We start from the raw sequence: 15,054 nt of genomic DNA, 5'->3' as shown, positions 1-15,054 counted from the left end.
CTAGGCTCATCAGCTTCCCTTGGGACTTGGCAATCACTGGCAAGTCCTGGAGAGATGCCTCAGTAGGACGTAATGGTCCTTGTTAAGATTTCCCAGAGTGAGTGGACCAGGATCCCACCCCTCCGTGCTTGCTCCTAGTAACCTGTAAAAACTTAATTATTGATATTTCTTTTTTTCTCTCACGAGTTTTATGAGAAGAGAATAACGCATAGCCTCAGCAGCCTTCAAATGTCACTGGAACCAATACGTATTCTCTTCCGCTCTCCAGGAATGGATTTGAGAGTCTATTCATGAATTGACATAGATGCGGCACACATACACACATACAGTGCTACATACATAAGTATTAAACTTATCTGCTTCAATGACTGCTCCTTGTCCAGCTAAATGATTTGGAAAGAATAAAGCAGTTAGCAGGGAGGTAACAGCAAAGTCACAAAAGGCAAATACAACAGCAATACCGTTCGCTAGCCAAGTACATTAGCTCATTTAAATCTTTTCTAAGAGTACATTACATCACAACTCCTTATCTGCCCCATTTTTTTCATTGTATCAGCCTTCAAGAACGTATAAATCATAACAAAAATACAACATTAATCTCTACCGCTTACCTCACTGTCATAAAAGCAGTTATTAATATAAGCAGTCAAAAGGGTTCTCGTTATACAGAACGCAGTTATGGAAAACTGGCTTAGAAAAAAACATCACTTTTGAGCTCATCAGCTCAAAACGTCCTATGTTCTGTAGATGCATTAGCTGGGGACCTCCCCTAAGGCCCATGTCTCAAAGGCACAGCTGTGAATGACAGCTGATGTGACAGGCACTACACAAGCATTACATACTGCTTTGGCAAGGTCTGACTGCAGGTCAATTAAACTATCATAACTTTTTTTTTTATTATTTCAGGACAATTTATTGCTTAGCAAGTTACATACAGACCTCACAGAAACTGCACTCAAGCAGGTGCAGCGGTCAGGAAGAAAGCTAGACAACAGCAACAGCCCAGTTTATTTCTTATCCCTTTTAATTTCTTTAGATTGCCGGCACTGCAAGTCCTAGCTCTTTATAATTACCGGCCTCTATGGTGCACAGAAAATCATTGAATTGCTCTCATTACAAACATTTAGAAAGAATCTGGCTCTAAACTGAGTTATGAGTTTTAAAAGAACTGAGTTTTATATTATATCTAAGAAGCTACTCTTCTTAGACCACATAAAACTATTTTAACTTTTTCTATAGATTTCAACCTCTTATTCTATTTCAGTCACTTATATCCAGTCATATAAGCACCAACATCACTACTCCAGACAAACTAAAGTGGTTTGTTGTATGATACTAATCTTCTGCGTCCCCTTGACATGAACATTAGAACAGAAAAAGCCAGGCTTTTCCTCCAGTGATTCATAGCACACCAAGTACATGGTATCACAGCAGTCCACAAAAATCTATCTTGTGTTATCTGTGTGTAGTAAATCGGCATAACCAAATGATTACATGAAGAAAGATCTGTCATTAAGGTGCAGAGCAATTACGACATACTACACAGTTCCAGGTCTCAAATCCACCCTCTGTGAATGAGACCAGCAAGCATTCCCATGACCAAACCATAGCTGTCATTTGACTAAACCCTGTAGTCACACAAACACAATGTTTGAAATCCGATGTTTTGGTTACATGGTTTAGTTCAGTCTTTCTAACTACATCTTGGAACTCCTCTGGGTAAGAAAACTCAGAGCACACTATTTTATGTATTTGAGCCTCTTTAACTAACTTCATCTGATACTATTGACCGTTAAGTCTAGAACATGTGTATTAACTATGCCTTTCTGCACAGTAAATTTACTTCTAATTTCCATACTTTGTGGGGAAAAGTTCAGTATTGCAAGGCACTTCACACCCAGTTTTCTAACTCCTGATTTTTTTTATACATACGTTTCTCATACACATGAATTATACTTCCCTTGTCATCACCGAGAACTAAATAGTATTTACTTACTAATATTCCCACCTGCATTCTCTGGTATTTAATGGCAAAGTCTACACAGTAACTGCCAGAACGGGTAAGTTCAAAAAGTTTTACTGCACTATATAAATAGATATGCAACAACGGTAGTGAAAACGCTGTTGATCTCCAACAGCTTTTCTTTAGATTTTGTTAGGAAAAATAGTTAAAAAAATTCCCCAAACAGGACACCCTGCAGAGCTGGTGTTTCAGACAATCCTGCACGAACACAGTTATAGCCCTGCCGCTGTTTCAAGGTGCGTGTAAGCCTGCCAATCAGAATAAAGGTAAATGATGTACTCTGAAAATGTGGCAATCTTAGTCCACCCCAAATGTTATCAATCTCACAAGCCCTGGCTTCAGAAAAGAGAGAGTTTCTTTGTAACGCTCTATTTCTTGAGATGGTTTCTAAGAAGAATTCAAACTCTAATGCCCTGGGACAAAAACCAAGTTAAGCATAATCCAGCTCATGAGTTACGGCAAAAAAACATTCTGGACAACATCAGGTTTTACTACATGTAATGGCTTTATGAAAGGTATAAATGTTACTGTTCTATAAAATACATTTTTCATTCCAAAATGCAAATTATAACCCATATTTATTCAGGGCTTTTCAGTGTTTTAAACTTACTTGAAAAAGAAAGACACAGGATTGCCAAATTAAAGATTTATTATAGTGTTTTTATTAACAAACTTTCATTGGAAAGTTCTGGGCGCATTAGCATAGGAGGCACATTGGCTTCGATGTTTGGCATTTGACAGTCAACAGAATTGCACTTCACTGCGATAGCCTTGCTACAACAGTGTGAATTTTCACGGCAACCCTCATAGCGAGCCTCTCTCACTGACCTATTCAGCAGATGTTTTTTATCATTTTGGTCAGCCTTTAAAACCCGGTCATTCTGCAAAGAACGCTGATCTATCTTGCTCTCAGCTTTCTTTTTCTGCTTTGACAGAGAGGCTTTCTTGCTTTCAACCCCGTTCGCTTCTGTACCACCCTTTTCATCACCCTTGTCTGCCTGCTGACAGAATCCCTTTTGGTTGTTTGATAGACTGTTCTCACATTCAGAGCAACGCACTATTAGAGGTCCTGCGTTTCGGCAAAGAAACTGTGAGGAGCTCATCGCCTTTGGAACAGTTCTTACGTTTTCCTCTGGGTTTTGATGAGCATGCAAATCTGTCCTATTTATTCTTTGATGTGCCTGAAACTGTTGCACAGACTGGAGGAAAAAATTTTTAGGCAGAGAGTTCTGCGTCATGGTTCTTTTGAGCCTTCCTTGAAGGCAACTGCAGTGGAGGACATGCTGGACTGGGTGCACATAACCTTCGGCAGCTTGCTGTAAAGCATTTATAGGAGCTACAGAGCTTTGGATCTGTACCGTTCCCGGTGAAGGAGAACACTGGTAACAGAAGGTGTCACTTAACTGTTGACATGAGTGTGGACTCCACTTCACTGCCACTTGCTTATATGCATCGGGACAGCTACACTGCCTGTTTTGAGAGAAAATCGGGCATATGGTGTGTTGGTCAATAGATGTCTGTAGCATAGCTGAACTAGCCACGTTTTTGATGCTTTTACTCACTTCGCTGTTATAGGCTGAATGCATAGGCATACATGTGTTTTGGAGCCGGCTGCTGAAGAGCTCTGAGCAGATATGAGTTTCTTCATACGTCACCTTCTCTGCAGGGTTACAGAGACCGGTTTGTGATGCCAGAGGCTCAAGCTCATAGTGCTCATGCTCCACTTCTGGTTTTTGACTTCTAGAGTCCAGCTGATATTTGCTAACAGGATGGGATTTATTTTGACCTCTGCCTCCTTGGGCTCCTGAAAAGGTCTGAGAGAAGGCATTACACCGCAATTTTTTTGGTAGCGGGATCTGGCCACAAGTGCCCTGGGGTCCAAGGCATCGGCACATGCACTGGAAGAAGAACGTTGCAAAAGCCCAACTAATGCACATGATAAGCATCATAAAAGTGCCAAGCTGCGTGTACGCCAACACTGTAGAGGGCATCATCATTGCTCCAGCTACAAATGTAGTCAATGCAGCCATTGCAATAGCAGAACCCATACGACTTAAAGAAAAAATGACCTTTCCCTCTCGATCAGGGTCAGGGGCTAAGCGATAAGCCACTCCATAATGAACAGCAAAGTCTACAGATAAGCCAACAGCCACCGAAATAGTGACAGATTCTAACACATTTAGCTCCCATCCAAGAAGAACCAAAGAACCTACTGTAACAAAAATAGTTCCAGCTATTGAAACTATTGCATAAAGGCTTATAATTATATTCCAAGTCGTAAGAAGCATTACACTAAATGCAACAGCAACTGAAAGACCCATGGCAATCAGAGTACCATCAGAAAGGCTGTCCTGAAGATCATAAAATTCGAGGTTACTCACAAACCAACCATTGCTGAGACCTTCAGGGGCAGAACTAAGTTCACTTGAAATCCACAAGTCCACCTCTTTGTAAAACTGATGCATTTTCTCATAAGCCAGTGTGAAGAGGTAAGTGCTTTGGAACTCCAACACCACTGCCCTGATGGTGTCATTTAGATCAAAGCGAGGCCCTGGGGTTTTACTGTCTAAATGGTACCCTGTGCTTCTTTCTAGCTCCATTATAGCTCTCTTGATACATAATTCAAAAACTTCTTGTTTGTATGGAAAGCTCCAGTGGCTGCAGCAGGGGTAAAGGGATGGCTCATCGCAGTCTTGATTTTCCATCCACTGCTTAAATGTTTCAATGAAGCAGCTTGTGAAGTCTTGTTCTTCAGTCTGATAGTAAAATGTTTGATTTCTTAACTTCTGACAGAAACGTAAAATCCAAACCTGTGAAGCTGGGCTAGCGATATTAAAACTACTATCTAGCTGCAGCTTTCCTTTACTTTTAGGGTTTAAAGGGTCACCATTATCCTCAGGTGTGACACCCCAGATTACCGTAATTGGCATGTGGAGCTCTTCTCCATGGTGGACACGTTCAAACATAAAAAGTTTTTTATATTCTGCATCATATCGTTCAAATGGGTGAGAAGACCTAAATACCTGAAACTCTGAGAGCTCCAACGATGGCAATTTCATCTTTGGATTTACACACACGATATATGCTCCACCAATGGTTAAGGCAAGGAACCAGAAAAGCCAAATGTATCGAAATTTGATAACAATGCATGGCAAAACTTTTTCAAAAAATATCCTGGATGTTTCTGAGACTGCAAAAATAACCTTGTGGAACATTTGGCACAACACTGTCCAGCAGTTTTTGTTGTTGTATACCCTCTGCTGAGGTTTCTTAAAGCAACTGAAAATATTAAGAAGGTATCGTTCATGTAATACAACTACAGCAGGTAGCCATGTAACCATCAAAACATAATTCACCAAAATGGCAGTGCCGGCATAAACACCAAAACACCTGATTGCTGTGATATTGCTGACATAATTAGCATAGAAGGCAGCAGCGGTAGTAAAACTCGTGACAAACATGGAAAGAGCAGCATGCTGCAGTGTAATGCTTACTGTCTCAGAGGTTCCAGCATGAGGTTTATCAAATTTTGTGTAGTTCCAAACATCACATAAGACAAAAGCATCATCTGCTCCAATCCCAACAAGAATAATCAATGCCGTGAGATTCATGAATGGAAAGAACTCAAAATTAAATACTACTCGATAGAGAAAGTAAGAAATAATCAAGGAACTAATTATTGCAAACATAGTCATCAGCGTGATAAACATGGACTTCGTGTATACACACATGACTAGTAAAACAATTACAATGGCTATGGCAGGATACACGGTATCCATCAACAGGTAATCTTGAAACAATCTATGCTTTATTCCAAACTCAATCCCTGTGACGGTTGTTACACCATCAGAAGCGTTCCAGTTCTCAAAGTTATCAAGGTAAATACTCATCATGCTTTCCCCTTTCTCAGTTGGAGAGAAAAGCATGCTGTATTTTAAAGCTGGCAAGACATAGTCAGCTGTCTTTGGGCTTAGAAAATCCTTGTCCACTAGATAGTGAAGGATCTGGTAAACAGCATTGTACTTGGTACATTTACGAGGCACATTTGTACACTTGAGTTGGTCCTTCCTTTTGGCATTCATATCCCAGCAGTCTGGCCCCAGGGTTCCATTGTAGTAGTATTTGGCACATGTGCGAAGCAGCTTTAGGGTGTGAGAGACATCCCGTTCTACAATTTTTTGACACGATGACCTGTTGTTTAGAATAGCAATATAGTTGCCCAGTGTCCAGCTGGGACAGCACGAAGCAGCAGTGGCTCTCTGGCAGAGATCACCAAAGTGGGAATGGGATCTGATCTGTATAAAGACAGGCAGGGTAAAAAATCCAGTTTAAAGCAATAGTCTGCATTTATTAGAAACATTCACCCGCAAAAAAAGCGCCAAAGTTCAGCTTACGGTCCTTTTGTGTTAACATTTGAAATTCTTATTTCCACACACATTGTTTTTGATCAGTATCCTCTTACATGCAGCAGACCAAACCAGCAGTAACTCAGTATACTGACTTGTCACAGAGGCATAGACTTGGCAGAAGCATTAAGAATATTGTAATTCTATTGTTTGAAGATGGTCTGGGGTGGGGTGGCTTTTTTCCCAGATTGAGAACTGTTAACTCTCTTCTATTATCTCATGCTAGTCCTGAAAATAAATAATCAGCCATACATCAATGAAGTTTCATTTGGCTTGGAATCATACACAGAAGTTCCTAAGAGAGGCAGGGACTTATCATCCAGAAAGAAAGGATGTGACAGCTTTACGATGACTTCCATCATCTGACCTCTCTTCTGCAATGCTCACTTTATGAGTCTTTTTTAGCTCTCGTACAGCTGACAGACATTTCCTTCAGTCAAGTCAGCCTGCTGCCCAGGCACCGCGTGTCCCTAAGTCATGCAGGATCTTCAGGGCACAAGCCCTGGATGATTCTACTGTGGCGTGAGGCGCCCCAAAATAAGTCCTGCTGCACAGAGACAAAGGTCACGCTTCTGAACGCTGTACCCACTGTGGGACGAAGACCCAAGAGCTGACTCAGCAGTAAAGTGGAGTAAGATGCAGCAGCAGCAAGGCCAGAGGAGTCACAGGGATAAGCAAGCACCAGCGGCAAGTGCAGACAAGGGCACAGAGCTGGGTTAGGAGGGAGGACTGCTGGTCCTCAAGTTCAAGTGACTGCCCAAAGCCTAGGAACTCCCACCAGAGCTTTAAAAAATTATAGCAATTTTAACATTTTGGTTAAGGACTCTCCTTTGCTTTGTGTTAACCCCTTATGTGGACAACCTTCTTTTACTTCAAGAATATTCCAGATTTAGTTGAAGCCAATAAGAGCGTGACTTGGCTAAATCACCATAAGGCACTTCTAGACAAAACTGAAAGTAATTATAAAATAGAACTGAAACTCTTAGGTAACAAGGTTAGATATCAGGGAAATTTTCTCATGTTGGGAAAACTCAATAGGTCACAAGGAATAGAAATCTTAAAAGCTGGAACTTATAGCTTGCTATACATGACAATTTAGAGCTAATCCTTCAAATAGTTAGATATATGTAAAATTTCAGATTTAATCAAGTCACATAGAATGAGCACATATTACCAAAGCCACATTAATAAAGTCACGTGCTTAAGAGTTTACAGGATTTGACCCTGAAACCATTATCAATGTATGTTTTAAATTCAGGTGATCTGAAATATACCACTTTTGGGTTTGGGTTGTGTTATTGGTTTTGGTTGTTTGGGTTGGTTTGGGTTTGTTGTTTTTTTTAGCAAAATTGGCAAAATTGCATCAGTTTATTATTAGCAATCCTTTATAATGCAGACAAAAACCCTGCACTTGGGGATTCTCATGGCAGTTATAAAACCTTTAATAAGGGCTTAATTTTGTCAACCAGTTTCTGAACAATAACAAACCGGCATTCCAAAAAACCAGGATAATTCACATTTGATTGTTTCCAGATAAAAACATTCACACATGCAAACTCAGGAAAAACTGAACAACCTACTAAATAAAAGGAAGCACTGGAATAGCATATCTGTATTTTTCATGGCACATGTCCAGGTTAATCCTATGAGGACATAATAGGCAAATTGGGAGGAAAGGATTGTATTGTCTTCTCTATGTATTCAAGTTCAAGATGGGACAATAAGGTTTATAATCTGTTCAACACTTGCTGCAGGCCATAAACATTCACTGGTAAAGTAACTGTTGCCAAAGATAAAGTAACATTTCCAGCTGCCAAGCTGGAAATTAGAAATTAAAATACAAAATTTCACTCCAGATAGCTCATTAAAATACTACGTAAAATGTTAATATATTGTAGCATTGGGCTTTGTTGGTGATCCAAAGGAACTGAAAAGGCCATTTTGCTGTTGCCAGACTTGGTCTGCCACTGGCAAGATTTTAATTTATTTTGGAACAAGTAAGGAAACTAAGCTGTGCAACCTGTGCATATGCTGTACCTGTGGGCAGACCTGCCCAAATGGATCTAGGCAGCGACACAGAATCACAAATACGCAGTCTGAGGAGATCATTTACAGTCTTTGAAGTTTATAAAATAACTGTTTATAGTTAATAGGGAAAACATTCTGCAATTTACAGGTGGAAAAAAAAAGGCTGCTCTTATCCAAGTAGTCAGAAATTAGAACACCTCCTATAGTTGTTTTGTATATAAAGTTTTCATGAAGATTACAGGACTACCATATGCTAAGCAGCTGTAGGATGGAGCCCCTAAGTGTCAGTAAAACATATAAAGTAGTTACAAGCAGATGGGAATACAATTAACACATACGGGATATATTGTTAGTTCATACTAAAGCAAATACTAGTTGGTTCTGAAATCCTGCTTATCTGTAGAATACATAAATTCTGAGGTTTGCATTTCCAAAAAAAAAAAAGTGTCTGATTTTCCTGTCTTTGAATACAGAAAGCTTTGCTGCGTATTTCAACTGAGCTGTGGCCCTAAACAAGCAAGAATTCAACAACAAAAACAACTACAGAAGACAGTCGGTAAGACCACTACATCTCTGAAGTCATCAGTTTCTTCCGATAGCTGCAGTGCAAGTCAGCATCCTCTCTAGGGACTGGCTGCTGGCAGAGCTTAGCATTCAGAAGTGGGGCATATGCAGCACCTCATGAATTCTAAAAAGTGCTTAGAAATTGCTAAGCGCTAAAATCATTCAAACATGTTATTTGCAAGTAACAAGCGAGGTTTTTTTACATTTAATTTAAAAAGCTTCAGCATTTTCTAATTTTTAGCATAAATTTACATACATAGACCAGCAATAATTGCAAAACCTAACCATATCAGTTTGTTTTGTCTACTAGCTAGATTAAAAATCAATGCTGCTATCATGTTGGACTGTCGTTCTGCTCAGCTGAGATGTTCAAATACTATATTCTTAAGTAAATGCCTACATTACAAAAAAGATGCATAGAAACATTGTCTGCAACATTATTCTCTGTAAATATCTACACAACTGTGGGCGTAGCTGTAATAGCCAACATTTAGTTTTCTGAAGTGTTCTTATTTCAAAGGAAGAGCTATTTTTATGGATACAAGATGCAAGGTGCTTGTTTTTTGAAGTAGTTTTGTCCTTGTCTCAGGAAGTAAAGCAGTCTTTGAAATAATACATTATTATCTATGTGTGCATATAGGGAGGAAAAAAAGTCCTCAGGGGTAACGCAAGCCTGACAAAGATTATTCTTCAGAGGTAACTAACTGCCTTTATTGTGTTACACAGAGTATATATTTTTTTTATTACAGACTGCACTGCTTTGCAATGATCTGTACTACCTGGGATCTACCTGCACCAGCTGTCTATGTGACTAAACTTTTACAGTTAAATCCAAAGATTAGCACGCCCTCCCTAACTCTCAATTTTTACCCTTGTAAAAGGTTATTCGCCACTGTATATCCTGATTGAACTGGCAATATGATTACTCCCTAGCTCAGTTCATTCAAAACTGAGCTTGGTTAGTTTAAATACTTTGTTTAAATACTTCGATTAAGTACTTTGCTCACCAGGCTCATTCCGATTGAAAGAAATAAAGGGTAATCACATGAGCCATCCTGGCAGCGCAATAATCTCTGATGGGGAAATAAGAATATTTCATGAGCACATGAGGACAAAACCCACTTACACCAACAGGGGCCAACCAGGACAAAATGTCAGCAAACTGCCCAGGGAGATGGATTATACAATGTTTCACTACAGCTCAATGTTTTAAGCAAACAAATGCCAGCTGTTAGGGAAAACAATTTGGGAATTCACAAAATTTACACGGTTGTCTATAAGGCAATGATAAACCTAACGATGAAAATATTCCTCATGAAATAAATGCAGTATAACATGAAGTTAATTGTTTAAGATTATTTTTGATTTGGAGGAGAAAAATTTGGAAATAAACAGATCATTATTAACAGAAGAAAGACGTATCGCTTCAATTCCATACAAAGTTACTAGTACAAAGCCAATTATGGTTAGTCAACAGTTCAAAGGAGTTCACTGCAGCAAGCGATAAGCTTGTATTTTACAAATGTAAAAATGAATGCTTATTGTATTTTAGCCTTTGCCAGTTAACTTCCATCAGTTGAAACCAGACACTGATTTCAATTGGAGTGCTAAATCATTTTCCAACACATGTAAAAGCAGCTATGGTAGCCTCTGAAGCTGGCTATTACAATAGTTATTTTGACTACACAAAGTACTGAGTACAAGGAAAGCCTGGAAAAATTACAACAGGGCCAGACAGACAATGCCAAAATGACTCCTTTCATTCACTCAGTTTTAAAGATCAAATTAATTTTACTCTGAAAGTATCACTATCCACATCTAATTAATTGGGCTATATTTCTAGCTACTGTATCTATGTTCCTTTGATGTCCATCTGCCAACCTATTCTCTGTTGACCTTAAAAAATAAATAAATAAATCTGAGTGACCCACTGGGTGTCAGAGAAAATGGCCTATGCTATGAGGATGCAATTAGTTCACCTGAAGGTGAAAAAGCATGAAAAACTAATTATTTGCTGGGAAACAAAAACAAAAATCCATGGAACAATATTCTAAGAGGGAACTCCCAGTAGAAGTTAGGATAGTCCCTTCTGCAAAAAAAAAAAAAAAAAACCTTCTGAAGCAACCCTGCTCTACCCCATTCTAGGTTGTATTAGTAGCAAAACCAAATAAATTCCCCAATATAATCTTATTTACAAACCACAAGTTGTTTTCCAACTTCATCTGCATGCTGACTGACCATTTGAAAATGACAGGAACAAAGAGAAGTCCTCTAATATGCTACTGGATGGCAACGGGCAGCAAAACGAAGTTTCAAATACATTTCCTATCTGCAAGTTAAACAAATTAAATGCCATATTTACTTACCCTCAAGTTATCTACATTGCACATTGACTTAATTGCATTCAAATTCCATAAATTCTCTCCTTCTGTTGATGTAAACACCACTCGTGAATAGCGATCACCTGAAATTACAGGAGGGGGGTTTTAGAGCTTGTTTGGGTGTGTCTGGTATCAAAGACTGAGGCAAAATCCCACCATTCAAATGACACAGATGAAATCTTTGTCAGGTCGTGGGAATTCACCTCGTTTTCAAGATGAGCTATTCATCTCTAAGACTCAGTCCACATGAAAGTTTCAGTTTCCTTAAAGTGCTTATAGTAAATATGGCATCTTCAATACTATATACCACTTAGAAGCTCTACAGACTTCCATTCAAGCAAACTATCTTCTGAAATATGACAAACAAAAATCAAAAGATCTAATCAGCAAACTATGAAATTCTTGGCACAGCATAATGGCAGTACGCAGATAATAGTAATCAAAGCCTGATTTAGTAAGTCATTTGGGAATATAAATAATAATTATAAAGCTGTTTCTACAAGAATGTTTTTGCTTTAGAAGCAAACGTCTGCAGTGGAAATTGTTGTGATATCCTTGAGGCCATTTCTAAGAATTCTACAGTTTAGACACATACATCTTAAATAACAAATTAAATCACATTTATTAAAGACAGCTTTTAGGAAATGAAATAATTACTTAGTGGCAGTGAGATCTTTACGCATAGCCAACGAGGGAAACATAAACCCACAAATACATGGTGCTGCATAACATAGCATGTTACTTTGGGTTAAGAAATATTATCATTTTAATTACAATACTCCAAAAACCAAAAGGCTGAATTTTTTTCCCACTGCTGTGAATGTGCACAATTTTTGCCTTTCACAAGACTGTAATGAAAAGACTCAGGGTAGTGCTTTATGATCTCTGACAGTGCTTTAGGATCAAGGAAACTGAAATCTGCATATCCTGGAGCAGACAAAGAAAGATACCAGGAATGACAAAAATGGGTCAAGAGGAAATCAACTGTTTTCTTTACATAATGGACTGGCAAACTTTCCCATAGAAGTGCAATTCCTTCATGACTGCCACAACTGAGACTATGCAGAAACAGTAGCGGAAAGAAAGAGTGAGACTGTGCAGAAACAGGGGGGAGGATAAGAGCAGTTAACTCTGCTTCAAGTTGCAGTTAATGCTCAGTAGAGTTTCAAGTACATTTCCTCTTCTTTACACAAGGTATGTTCAGTCTAATTTGGTTCTGCTCACAGGAGCAGAAATTACAACCTTGCTCACATCCTCTCACTTAGACATAAGACCACACTATAATAGAAAAGAAAAAAGTTTGTTTTTCACTCTGGTTTTTACTGGTCATCGTTCTCTTAGCTCAAGTAATATAAACAATTAATTTCACAATTATGTTTGTCTGCTCTGTTATCAGTTCTCACATATTGAAGTAGCTGCAAAAGAGCGCAGGTCATTCTATGAATAAAGGCAAGATCTACATCTGCTAATACATACTCTCTGCCAGAACAGGACTTATCAGAGCTTTGCAGTATGCCTTGTAAAAAGTCAATAAAGACTTCTTTGTAATTTTTTGTCCTCTAGTTTAACTTTACCAGCTTCATAAGCCTTCAGCACTTTCAGGTGGGTTTTTTATTTTTATTTTTCTCTCTTTGAGGGGGGTGTTTTGTTTGGGATTTGTGCGTGTGTGTAGGTTTGGGGTGGGGTTTTTTTGTGGGGTAGTTGTTTTTTCCTAAACAAACCCCTTAATCTTGTACAAGATATGACCTGTGGAACTCTTTTAGGACATATGCAGGAAAAGTATTTTGATTTAGGTTTTATAGAATTAAGTTAATGGCACAGATAAAACACAACTTCTTCCCTAGTGTGAATTAGGTGCTACCTCTATAGTCATACACAAAACACTGCTTTTACAATGATCAGTGTTACCAATAACTTATATAATCTTTAAAGGAAACATTTTAAATAAACACAGTTGCTTCCTAGGAAGAACCAATAGAACAGCAACATTTCAGCCCAATTTCTTCAGACTTCTGCATACAGAAAGAAGGTGCTTATAAATCCACTAAGCAAAAAAGTATTTTCCTAATAAGGCACACAACATACAGAAGAGCTCCAAAATCATGCAACTGGCAGAAGATTACATCCTTCCTTACATCATTTCTCCACTTACTCGGAATATCGCAGAAAAAGGTATCCTTGTGGAAGTTCCAGTCTGCTTGCCTCTTCTCTCTTTCATAGTGATCATCTGACCATCTGTCATCCTGATGACTAAAACAGAATAAATACTTTTACCTTAGCAATGAGATTATTAGTAGAAGCATCCAAACAAGTCACACATCTTAATAGCTCTTACATGAGAAACTGTGTTTTTACCAATGTGACTTTGGTATAGAAAATCTGAAACATTCACTGAACTTTTTGTTTAAATTGGAGACTTCAAAGTAAATAACATTGAGCCCAGAAAATATCCATAATTCAAAGAGAAAACTAAAATTATATACTTTTTTAAAGAGCTTGCAATGGGAAATATCTAGTTCCATGTGAGAGGCCTTCAGAATTCTGTATTTATTGAAATCAGTGGCAGTAAATATATGAACTTCAGAGGGTAGCGGAGCAAGTACTACGTACATACACCTCTCCACCCCGCCCCAAATAAAATGCCTTTTTAATACAAATTCTTACCTTTTAGCTTGCTCATCTGCATATTTGAAAGGATAGTTCGCAAGTGTTGCTTTGTACCCTGTGTTTTTGACCATGTTGTTCCATGTGACAAGTCTCTGTCCTATAGCCGTCCCTCTTGGTTCAAAACCCTAAGAGAAGAGCACCACAAAATTCCGTTAATACTTTTCATTCTTTAGCTCAAACAGGAAAGTGGAAACATGATCAAAGTGATGGATAGTTTTCATTATGAAGCATAGTTACTCCAGGCATCAACTTTTAAAGATAAAATGCCTTATGACAGGTCAGACAAAATAATGACCAAGTGTGTCAAGTGATAAGGGATTAAGAATTCTTGCACATACTACCTCTCTCCCAGAGAATTGATGACAACTTAAGTCTATGAAACATTCAACACAGTTTTCAGAGCAAGGACATTTTACAAAGTCCTCTTCTGTATCTCAGTTATCACTCTTTACTGATTAACTGTGATTCAAAAACCACTGAATAATATCTTCTCTGTCTGTCCAAGAATAAGGCAAATTAATTTTGAAAGTGACTTCCAAACAATCTTAATAACGTGGTTATTTTCAAGAAATATCCATTACATATGGATATGTACAGATAAGCACGAATATAATATAAATAATAATAACTTACAGGGACAGTATATTTTCATTTGAGGATAATAATTAAATACAGTATTTTCAACAAAAGTCCTGACAGCTACTCATGGGTAAGACAGTTCATGAGAAGTAAGAAATCAGTGTAGTATTTAACAGAATCTGATAAAAATTACTTTCAGACTTTCAATATGGATATAATTTCATCCCCAGAAGGCACTTAAGAATCCTCTTTCCTTTAATAGATCCTGGCCCTTACTCTTTGAAACCTGATTTAGAACGTATGGTCTGAGTTGTACTGTGTTGTACATCTAAAACTGGGATGAATTTACATTATTCAATCTACAGCAGTTCTGTTGAAGGACATATGACCTTTCAATAGCAAAATG

At 38.2% G+C, this 15,054-nt stretch overlaps 1 protein-coding gene across 3 annotated transcripts in view; it reads right to left on the bottom strand.

The window, feature by feature from the left end:
- Window positions 1-2,654: 2,654 nt before the first annotated feature.
- Window positions 2,655-15,054, bottom strand: part of DISP1 (dispatched RND transporter family member 1) — a 92,202-nt gene continuing 79,802 nt past the window's right edge. For all 3 annotated transcript variants that reach the window (XM_055725554.1, XM_055725555.1, XM_005433967.4), the window contains exons 5-8: window positions 14,067-14,194; window positions 13,555-13,652; window positions 11,388-11,485; window positions 2,655-6,318 (exon numbers count right to left, since the gene is read on the bottom strand). In XM_055725554.1, the coding sequence (XP_055581529.1) occupies window positions 2,674-6,318; window positions 11,388-11,485; window positions 13,555-13,652; window positions 14,067-14,194 (3,969 nt within the window). In that variant the 3' untranslated portion in view covers window positions 2,655-2,673. The remainder of the gene's footprint in view (window positions 6,319-11,387; window positions 11,486-13,554; window positions 13,653-14,066; window positions 14,195-15,054) is intronic.

Source organism: Falco cherrug, chromosome 13, assembly GCF_023634085.1.
Source record: "Falco cherrug isolate bFalChe1 chromosome 13, bFalChe1.pri, whole genome shotgun sequence".
Taxonomy (NCBI): domain Eukaryota; kingdom Metazoa; phylum Chordata; class Aves; order Falconiformes; family Falconidae; genus Falco; species Falco cherrug.
The sequence above is the reverse complement of the archived record's forward strand: the minus strand, read 5'-3'. Positions and strand labels throughout refer to the sequence as shown.